The 11,455-nt window shown below is 35.8% G+C and overlaps 1 protein-coding gene across 1 annotated transcript in view; it reads left to right on the top strand.

The window, feature by feature from the left end:
- The first annotated feature begins 6,846 nt into the window (after positions 1 to 6,846).
- LOC135217712 (uncharacterized) overlaps positions 6,847 to 11,455 on the top strand; it is a 100,576-nt gene continuing 95,967 nt past the window's right edge. The window contains 1 exon segment of the mRNA XM_064253700.1: positions 6,847 to 8,379. Within this exon segment, the coding sequence (XP_064109770.1) occupies positions 8,259 to 8,379 (121 nt within the window). The 5' untranslated portion in view covers positions 6,847 to 8,258.

The following is an 11,455-nucleotide window of genomic DNA, read 5'->3' as shown; positions in this document are numbered from 1 at the left end:
AATATACATCTACGGGATCTAAATTCTGAACCATTTTGTTAAAATACTTATTATATTTGTTTTATAAAAAAAAAATATCTATACACACACACACACACACACACACACACACACAACACACATATATATATATATACTAAATTTTGAACCATTTGTTGTAAAATTACTTATTATATTTATTTATAAAAAAAATATAGAAGTCATTATTTTCGCCAAGTCGAGAATACGTGCACCATCGAGAACATTATTCCTATGCTAAATTTCAGCCCTTATAAACTGAACCTCTCTCAGCTTATGGTTATGTAATGATTTATTAAATTGTTTCTCTTGCTGTGCGTTTATACTACATGTTAAATATAAAAAGATTTTTTTTTTCTTTTACAAAAATTCTTTGAAATATTGCAGTCGTGGCGCAACGGGAAATAGTAATAGTCGCAGGAATTAGACTTTGTAACGGCTCCGCGTCACGTTCTAATTTTCTTTGTGCTTTTCCCTATCTCCGATCTTCTCCAGCTCCGAAGCTCTTTCCTTGATATTTTTTTCCGTTCGAGAATTGCCTCTTTACAAGCATTAGTTAGAAAAAAAGTTACTGTGAATTATTCGTTATCTTCGTAATATAACAATAATAATTTTGTCTTATCTTACTATCTTTTATTTAATGCATAAAAGTCTTTACATCTCCCCCTGTTTATCTCTTCCTATTACTTTTCTCAGACATTTAACCCAACACTAAGAATAATGCTTTTTTTTTTATGATATTTTTTTTGCTTGTCTCCTTACTGTGGCCCTTTCATATATTATTTCTTTTGTATATTTTTTCTTATATTTGGTTGATTCCACTTCAAATTCATGCAATTTTATTCGTATTTGTTTTACATTGGTGAGATACACACTTTTATCTTTGTGTTCTAAAGCTAATCTACGCTTTTGTTTGAACAAAGCATCTTATCTTTTATGCCCTTTGTTATTATCATACTAACGATGCTTGTTTTTGTTGTCAGCAGACCATAAATTACATCATAGATGTATCAAAATGGCTCTGAATATTAGACTAATTATGATAGGATACGTGGATTCCTTATAGCATACAATAGCTTACCGGCGTGTGTTATATTTGGGGGAGCTTGCCATTAAAACGTTTTCTTTGTAAGTCTCATTTTCTTTTTAGTTTTCGATCCCTGACAAATATAATAACCCCTCTCTCTCGTCCTTTTTAATTCTATCAAATCTATCTGCGTTGTTTTTCTCCTTTACTTGTTACGTTACGGTAAGTTTTTCCAATATCTGCCTAGGGAGTATTTGAATGTGATGCAGATTGCCATGCTTTAATTTTTGTCATTGCTTCTCTCTGTCATCCCAGATTAAAAAGTCACTGGAAAAGTCTTCGCCGTATGTCTGCACAAAGAAGTTTTTAATAGCGGTGTTAATTTTCATCTATTCAGGAACGTTCTTACTGAAAGTCCTTCAGTATCAGTTCACGTGAATACCACATCTCGATAATAGAGCATTTTGTTTGTTTTAGCATATATTCCCATGGGACTAGTACTATGTACGGCGATCATGGGATTAGCTGTTGTAAGAATTAAAGCAAAACATTTACCGTTTTTCAAACATGCTCATCTAGACAGTGAAACCTCAATGTGGTATTGTCATCTGAACCTTTACTCCGTTTACCGAATGGGTGTAGGTGTGGGGGAGGGGGGGGGGGCGATTGTGAAACAGGTATCCTAATATTAACTTTCATGATTGGACATGTGATGAATATAGGACAAATAGATGCCGAATGTCATTTTACAATCACGAAGGTTCACATGGTATTCATTGCCTTATAACTACTTGACGTTCCTTTACTCATCACAATCAGAGTTTGCAGTGACACTCTTGTATTCCACTTAATTGTTCTCATTGCCTTTGAATACTAAAGACAGGTACATACATTTAAATCTGATAACGGCTTTTTTATTTTTACTAATTGATTTATCTTATCTTATAGAAGCAGATTTCTCAGTAAGACACTGCTGATCTCTCTCAGACAAGAATGAAGTGTTTTGAACACCCAAACGCATTTAGACAAGAAACTCCTTCCCATCTTAGTCTAAAAGAAGAAGACAATTCTTCCGTCAAGAAGGAGGATCGTAGACCGAAGTTACAAGAATCACAAAACTGAATTGAAGTTTTTTTTTTTTTTCCATTTTTAACAAAGAGGAGATAAACTTGCAGTCATTCTGAAACGAGAATGACTTCGGATTGCTTTGAATTACTATTGGAATATGTTCTCAGCGACTATCTTTGTACTTTATGCCGTTCATACAGCATGAAAGCGAACTGGTTGTGTAGACTATTAACTTGTCCTATGACGTAAGAGCAACGAAAAGGCGAAAACCACGTAAAAAAATAAATGTAAACATGTTTTATGTGTCTTCTTTATAATTTCTGAATACAGAACGTATATAAACAGATAAGTGGAAACAGACATGAATAATGACAGAAAGAAAAGTATAAAAAGGACAGTATGCGCACTCTCAAAACGAGTGCCATAATTTGAAGCCTCATTATGGCTTTATATCTAGTCCTAACTCTCATATCCCAGCCGTTCACCTCTAACTTCGGCAATGTGAAGGTTTCCAGAAGTTAGTGAAAACCGGCAAAATGTTTCAAAATGAGATAACTTTTCGAGATATAAAGTATAACGAAGCTTTTCATATAGAAATGTGTGTCTGTGTGTCTGTCATCTTTCGTAAGAAGTCATTTCTTGCTAAATATGGTTTCTAGCAGACACGAAGCTGAAGGCTGAAGAAAATGAACAGCTAATCAATAGTTATACCTCCATTCACAATGCTTTGTAGTGTATATAGCTGGTGATTCTTCACCTGGTTACGGTAGGTATTTCAACGTCAGTCGATAAGTTTCTTGAGTGGGTGATTATGCATGTATGACTCTCCAGTGACGCAAACACTGTTTGTCAGCAAGGTTAATCGTTTCCGGATACTGGAAGTTGGTGCACAGTTTAAGGGCCTCAGTTCTATGTATGAAATGTTTGCCTTGCACACTAGGGAGATTAATGGGTGGAAAAAGTTACAACAACATGAACAGGAATAAAATCACTATATGCAAGTTATTAAGTTGTATGCATACACGCATTGATATATATTTTTTTCTCTCTCTCTCAACATTGGATGACTTCAGAAAAAACAGCATAACGGCCACTAATTCACATGTTCTTCAGATGCTGAATTGTGAATGAACAACTGTGAATAACCTTCCATATTTTCTGTTTCATACATTAACACAAGTTCATCAGCAGTGCGTCGAATCCCCCTATATGCAATGCAGAATTTACTTCTATTTTACACGCGCTTATGTTTTCTGGCCACCAGGACCCTTTCTTTCCAATACCTTTTTAACTCCATCTATTGAGCACTTTCTAAATCTTCCTCTCCTCCCTCCCAGCACTTCCAGACTATGGACTTTTCACTAGCCTGTTGTCTTTCTATCTTTCTACATGATCAAACAATTCCCAAACAGCAGGTCTGCCCTTTTACTTATGCTAACACCCTTGACCATTTGCATTCGGTATCCACAATCGACATCAATATAGGGGATTTGGCTCAGCAGCCTATTTAAACAGTCCTACCTTGGGTACCACAGACATTCCAAGCAAGTCTCATCCTAATGTGCATGCATCGTCTTCTACTTTCCCTGCCTACCACCATCCACTGCATCAACACCCAAACCACCATCCACTGCATCAACACCCAAATACCTATACGAATCAACCGCTCCCATTCTTCCAACATCATTATTTATGAACATTCATTACCTCATCTTGCTAAGTTTCATACCCTCATAATCTTAAATGAGAGAGAGAGAGAGAGAAGAGAGAGAGAGAGAGAGAGAGAGAGAGAGAGAGAGAGAGAGAGAGTTACTTATGCTACAATCTAGAGAGAGAGAGTTGCTTATGCTACCATCTACGTTGCAAAGGTACCAGCAGCATTTACGGAGAGAGAGAGAGAGAGGAAGGAGGAAGAGAAGATTTAGAGAGAGAGAGAGAGAGAGAGAGAGAGAGAATATGACTTGAATTTCATGATGATCTGAAAATACCTCATGTTATCGTAGGTCTCGATCACTGCAACTGACCTTGGCTCATCCCAAGATCAAAGGCTCTTAATAACCCCTTGAGAACCTTTTGATGTCGGGTTTAAAATCTCTCGCGCAAGCAATTCGCAGGGTAACCGCAAGGGTGCTTTTATTAATAGTGCTTTATTTTAAATGATTAGGTTTCCTTAAGGTTGCTCTGAAGTACAGACAGTTTTTTTTTTCATTATTAATGTTCACTCACTAGTTCACTCGCTCAGATTAGCCCTCAGGGGCTTTCACTCGCACCAAAAAGTTAAGGTCTACTGTCAATTCCAGCAGTAATTGCATATTTTTATAAAAATGGGCTCCAACTGTTCGCTAGAAGACCAATAAGAACTTTTCAAGCCCCAGAGAAGAGAAACAAGAGAATTTAGCTGATGTAATTTTTTTTATTTTTAAGATTTACTTTTTAACTACTCTTACTCTCGGTGACGTTTTGTTAACTGATTGTGTCTCTCTGTCTTTTACCATATAACTAACGTACACTAACCTTGATTTCTGCAGTCAACAAACTTTCCACAGCTTTCTTTCTATCATTATAAACAGCCATTCAGTGATGATACACACATATCCGGCTTTTCCGTTCTCTTGGTTTTCAGATATCAGATATGGGCATTGGGCGTTTGACACAGTGGGAGCTCACTGGGCAATCGCACAGAATAACTAAAATAATAAGATTGTTTGGAGACACAGCATCCATTTTAAAACCGACAACCTTCCCCTACACCGAAAAAAAGGTTTCCTATCCAGATCTCGATCTCGAGCAGAATATAATCACCAGTTACCGGTCACGAGGTCTACCTCTGGCAAAGTTTCCGTATTTACGTATACCCTCATGACCTTTTGCGTGATCCTCTTGTTTATAAAAATCTACCCATAACTTTTTAAGTAATCCTGTCCTGTTGTAAAAATCCACCTATAACTTATTACACAATCCCGTTGGTTGTAAAAATCCACCCATAAATTCTTCTGTAATCCTCTTGTTTGTAAAAATCCACCCATAACTCCTCACGAAATACATCTACTAGTTGTATAAATCCACCCATAACTTCATGCGTAATCCTGTTATTTGTGAAAATCCACTCATAACCTTTTTTTTTCTTGAGTTATCCTGTTAAACAGTAGACAAATTGAGCCAAAAACATAGCCTCGTTGTCGAAGGTAATTCGAGACCGTCATCACTTCATACAAATGCACTTGAAATTTAATTGTTGTCGTATATTCCTAAAAATAAATAAATAAATAAATAAATAAATAAATAAATAAATAAATAAATAAATAAATAAAACTTTTTGGCATCAGAATATATTAGACATTTGGTTTATCAAAATGATATATAATGGAAATGACTTTAATATAATTTATTGAAGAGTGAATGAGTAAAGGGATTTCAGCAAAGTAGAAGGGATGTGGGTACCCAGTCGTCAAATTTGATGTTACGGTTTTATTGTCAGAATCCGATCATAATCTTACTGTAAGAACCTGATTACAGTTTTACTATAAAACCCTATGACGACTTCACTATCAGAATCTGATTACAGTTTTACTATCAGAACCCTATGGCGATTTCACTATCAGAACCTGATTGCAGTTTTACTATCAGAACCCTATGGCGATTTCACTATCAGAATCTGATTACAGATTTAAAAGGACAACCTGATTATAGTTTTACTATCAGAACCTTGTAACAGTTTTACCAACAGCCTGCGAATGTAGTTTTGCTATCAGAACCTAATTACAGTTTTATTACAGAAACTGATGATGATTTCACCATCAGAACCTGATTACAGTTTTATTATCATAACCTGATGACGATTTCCCTGTCAGAACCTGATTACAGTTTTAAAAGCAGAACCTGATTATAGTTTTTCTATCAGACCCTGATTACTGGTCGTGACAAAGATTCTGAAGGTCAAAGACCTTTGATTTTTATCGTATCTGAGATCTCAAGAAAAAATGTAAGAATTTTGGTCTTTGTGGCAAAAAGTATTGGGCAAAATCACCACCCCTCAACGTTTCTATTTACAACGGGTCATTAAAATCACAAGCAAATTTGCCTTAAAACTGAAACAGGGCAATTTGATAAAAGGCTGTTTAAAAAAGGGGTTGGGGGTTGGGGGGGGATTAGTTACCAATTCGCAAGGTATCTACCGACAATATTGCATCTGAAACATAGACAAATTGAATATTTATCTTTCAGTTCACTTTTGACCCTTGAGAGTAGGCCAAAGTCAAATGATCTAGGACAAATAATCTCCCATTCCCAAGGTAACTTCGTAAAATAGCACCAAATCATGAAGACCAGACCTCTAATTATCAGAGTTCCTGAGACATAAAGAAAAAAAATGAGCAGCGATTTTGTCCTGCAAATGATCCGGTGGCACTGAAAAATAGGTCAAGGTCAATGAATTGAGAGAAAAAAAATCTTCCATAAACCAAATTACCTACATACCAAGGTTCATCACAATAACGATGAAGATATGGCAATAATAATAATAAAAATAATAATAATAGTAGTAATACGACCGAAATAATGCCTCACGACACAGTCGATGGTAATGACATAGAATTACCCTTGTGGACCGAGGGAGACTCCACCACCACCACCACCACCACCACCATGGCTCTGGCGAGGCTTCCTCCACGCAAACGTCGTGACGGTCCCCCGACGAAGCCTGGAACCCCGGCCTGGAATCCGCAGGCAGTGCTCTCCTGGACGTTGTCGGGAGTGAGGTGTTCGGCTCCTGGGAACGACTGTATTGCTAGTCGCTCAAGGATGTTATTTTGGAACTGAGGCCGCTGCTCGTTCTTCCTTCATGGTGAGAGAGAGACAGAGATACAGAGAGAGGGAGAGCCCCACTGCATTTGTCTCTAGTCGGTACGGTGCGTGAGCTAGAATTGAATCGGTTCGGTTTGCTAATATATATACATATTTTCTTAGGTGTAGTCACAGCGAGACTTTAAAGAAGATTGTCAGAGGAAGAGTGGCTATACATCCAGTGCCAAGCGATAAAGAGGAAGGAAAGAGGAAACGGAAATGTAAGCGACAGTTTCTAAACTGTGACAGAGAAATATTCTGTGAATCAATAATGACATTATTCCTGTGATGTGATACGGTCCAGAGTAATATATATATATATATATGCTCCATAAACCTCTCTCGCTACTAAACTGTAAGTGGGGATAAATTTAGATTATAAATGAAGGCTAATCTTATAAAAAGACCATAAATTGTCCAATTAAGAAAATCTAAAATCATACTTGTGATTAAGAATTCGATACAAGTGCCTCTTCTTCAGTTCCAGTTAACCCTAAAAGATTTTTCAAATCAAATAATTATGAGCAAGAACTCGGGAACATAATTTTAAAAATGATAGAAATAATTATATTTTGAAGTGGCGATGATTATGATAGAATTGTGAGAGCTGTGGACTTGTCCTCACAGATGATTTCAAAATCAAATTTCAAACTGTAGTAACTAAAAAATTGAAGAGCGATAATGAAAAGAGTTCATTTCATCAAATATTTCCTTCTATATGGACTGTTTTGAAATAGAAAACCGACCAAATTGACTGATAAAGAAAATTATAGGGTGAAGAAAATGTGTTTGCAGGAAAAGAAACAAACATACAGAAATTAACAAACTTATATGCAAGAATTTTGTAAGTGATCACAATCATGGATTTGCTTTGATGAAAAAATATGTGATTAAATTCGATAAATCAACTGGAAAAAATAAAAAGTCCTCTACAGTTGTAATACACACTGCGGATTAATCATCTATCATTGCTCAAAATGCAAGAACATACTTACTGAAACAACAATCTATGGCATTAATATTAGAATAGTATTTCCCGTTTGCCGAGACAGAAGCCAACTTCCCATTCTAGCAGAAACATGCCAATGAAAAATGATGGAGCTCCCTAGGTTAGGTGGGATAGAATCGAACCAGTGCCCGACTGAGTGAGTGAGTGGAGTGAGGGGAAGGAAGGAAGGAAGGAAAGAGAGGAATCTAGTGAAGGCAGGAAAAATGGGGTAGTCCCACTTGCTATCATTTTGACCACTGGAGGTCCTCGCTTCATAAGCCCGGAACGCTGCTTCTGTCGTCTTTGTTAATAGTGATGGTGAATTTATTACCAGTGCTGGCGATGGTGAGCGTATGGTGGAGAGGAGTAGCAGGATATCCCAAGTCGATGGCTAGTGATATCCTGTCGAGGTATCCTGGTCAGGATGACTACATAAGTGAGTATCCCAAAATGAATATCGATTCGTTAAGGAAAAGTTCAAATTGGCATTTTTCTTTCCTGCCACCAAGCGTCCTCTATTGTTTATCAGAACCAGTTTTGCAATATTTGTTTTTCATGATCATTTTCTTCAAAATGCATGTCGACACCGCTAGAAATACGTTCCGATCGAGTGTGTGTGTTTTTTTCTTTTTAACTGACTACCCCAGTTGTGTGTTTTTTTTTTTTTTTTTTTTTTTCAGTGGTTATTTGAGGATTACTTTGAACTTTGGAAGCTTGTTTCTGGCCGCCTTTCTCGTCTCGGTTTTATACTGGAATGAAACTTATCCCTAACTATTTTTGTAGATTTCCTACATGCATACAAACATACACACAGACACAGACAGAGACACACACACACACACACACACACACCACACACATATATATATATATTCCATATATATATATATATTATATATTATAATATAGAGGTGTGTTTGTGCGTACGCAATCACGCGCGCGCGTGATTGTGTGTGTGTGCGTGCACGCCTACGTTTGTGTTCACCTGTCAATTTCACTCTTCTAATTTTCTGTCGTTTTAAAATCATTTTGGACTTCTATTATTTATTATTTAATTCACATTTTCTCTCAACTTTTCTGCTCTCTACACTTCTTTTGGTAGTGAGAGGTTATCCATAATTCCGTTTCAATGATTCCAGTGGTTTACCACACATACACACACATATATACATACATATACGTATATAAACGTACATACATATACTCTCTCTCTCTCTCTCTCTCTCCTCTCTCTCTCTCTCTCTATATATATATATATATATATAATAATATATACTATATATATATATATATATATATATATATATATATATATATATATATATATATATATATATAATATTATATATAATATATATATATATATATATATATATATATATACATAATACACGCACACCCACACACACACATATATATAAATATTATATATATATATGTATATATATATATATATATATATATATATATATATATATATATATATATATATATATATATATATCATATATATACTATATATCTTGTTATCATCAAAAGAGGTAGCATACAGGAAGATCGCCTTCTCTTCGTCCTACACTTGAAATAAAGGAAACAGTTGCTGGTGATAAACAGCAAAACCAATTATAACAGGAATTTGACTTGCTGTTGTCTTTCTTCAGCAGAGAGCGAAAAAACGCGAATGTTTTCCCTTTCATTTGGTGTTATTCTCATATTTGTGTTTACCGTCATTTTGATTGAAATCATTATACCAGTAGTATTAAACGGGCCTTATAAAGGTAAACATAAACTTGAGACTCCTATCATCTCACGTTAACATAAAACCTGTAATATTCAATTTTTTACCATCATTCAAACTGCCAAACACATCATTCTCGCCCTTTCAACATGGCAGCCAGTTGCTGTAAACAAAAAGAATCATCCGTGAGTGTTTGCGTCCCGGATAATCGGATATGAGTCCTTTTTACAAAGAAAAGATAAAAAAAGGAAAAAAAAAAAAAAGAAAAACTACGGCGTGATTGACGGACGAATAATATCATCGATCAAAGTGAAAAGTAACGGGAGCGTAAATGTCCTCTTCGCTTTGATCACGTTTGTGACAGTGTTTTTAGAATTTGTCTTTTTTTGTATTTTTCTTTGGTGTTCATAGGTTAATTATGATTACTAGTCTCTCAAAAGTTATCTAAAAAACACAAATTATTTAGTCGTGCATGCAGACCCCATAACAAATGATGGTATTTCTGTTTTCTGGATTCTGGATAATAGAATTTTAGATATGATAATTTTACTAGCTTATTGTCATACATATCTTAATTACCGATACGTAAATTAGAGGAAGTGTAGGAGTGGATACACTTCTAAATAATTTTGATAATTTTAGCAATCGATAAAAAGCCCTCTTTTATATTAACTTATTTTTAATATTTGATTATGAGGTAGGTTTGTTCGTTCAGAATCGAAATCAATTGATTGAAAAGCAATTGCTCGATGTCAATCGCTCGAAAAATTATTTCTCGAACTATCAACTGATCGGAAGACAGATTATAAATATTTAACCTTTAAACACTACTGCTAAATATAATTATCTTAACAGATAATAACTTGTTTTTTACTTAGATTTTCGTATTTTAATTTTCCTTATTATATCATTAATTGTGGAAACCTCGAACCCTCCAGATGGATATAAGTTGAGAGAGAGAGAGATAAAGGAAAGAAGAAATTGTGTTTGGATGGTTACCTACATATTAAAGACAAAGCAGTGAACAATAAGATATACTGGAAATGTGAAGTGTCAAAAGAAACAGAATGTTGTGCTGGTTAAAGTTGAGTATATCTTAGTTTTACCAGACCACTGAGCTGATTAACAGCTCTCCCAGGGCTGGCCCGAAGGATTAGATATTTTCACGTGGCTAGGAACCAACTGGTTACCTAGCAACGGGACCTATAGCTTATTGTGGGATCCGAACCACATTATATCGAGAAATGAATTTCTGTCACCAGAAATAAATTCCTCTGATTCCGCCTTGGCCGAGCCGAGAATCGAACTTCGGACAACCGTTATGGTAGCCGAGCGCCAAAACCACTCATCCAACGAGGAACTTGCTTTGCTGGTGTTATTTCTGTTGATGACAGTATCACGGAACAAAGTGGGAATCACAGCCATGAAGGAGGAGACGCTGGTGAAACAGAAGTTGCTAAAGCAATGGAGAGAGTGAAACAACATGCGATGAATAGTCGAGAAAAACAACAACATACTGCATCATGTGCCTCAGTAGAAGTGATGGTGCTGCAGCTGTGAAGCTCCTTTCAGTAGGAAATGTGAAAAGAATCCTACGCAATAGACACCCAAGAGAAAAATGTTGGAAATGCTTTGCCTAATAGTTACCTCAAACTTGATATCGCTGAAGAGTTTACAAACACCAGCAAAGGAGATTTATTACTTATCGAAGATTCTGGTCCCACAAAGGGTCGTATGCTATCTTTTGCAATGCCAAAAGAATCTCGATATCTTA

The sequence above is a fragment of the Macrobrachium nipponense genome, chromosome 7 (genome assembly GCF_015104395.2).
Source record: "Macrobrachium nipponense isolate FS-2020 chromosome 7, ASM1510439v2, whole genome shotgun sequence".
NCBI lineage: Eukaryota > Metazoa > Arthropoda > Malacostraca > Decapoda > Palaemonidae > Macrobrachium > Macrobrachium nipponense.
The sequence above is the reverse complement of the archived record's forward strand: the minus strand, read 5'-3'. Positions and strand labels throughout refer to the sequence as shown.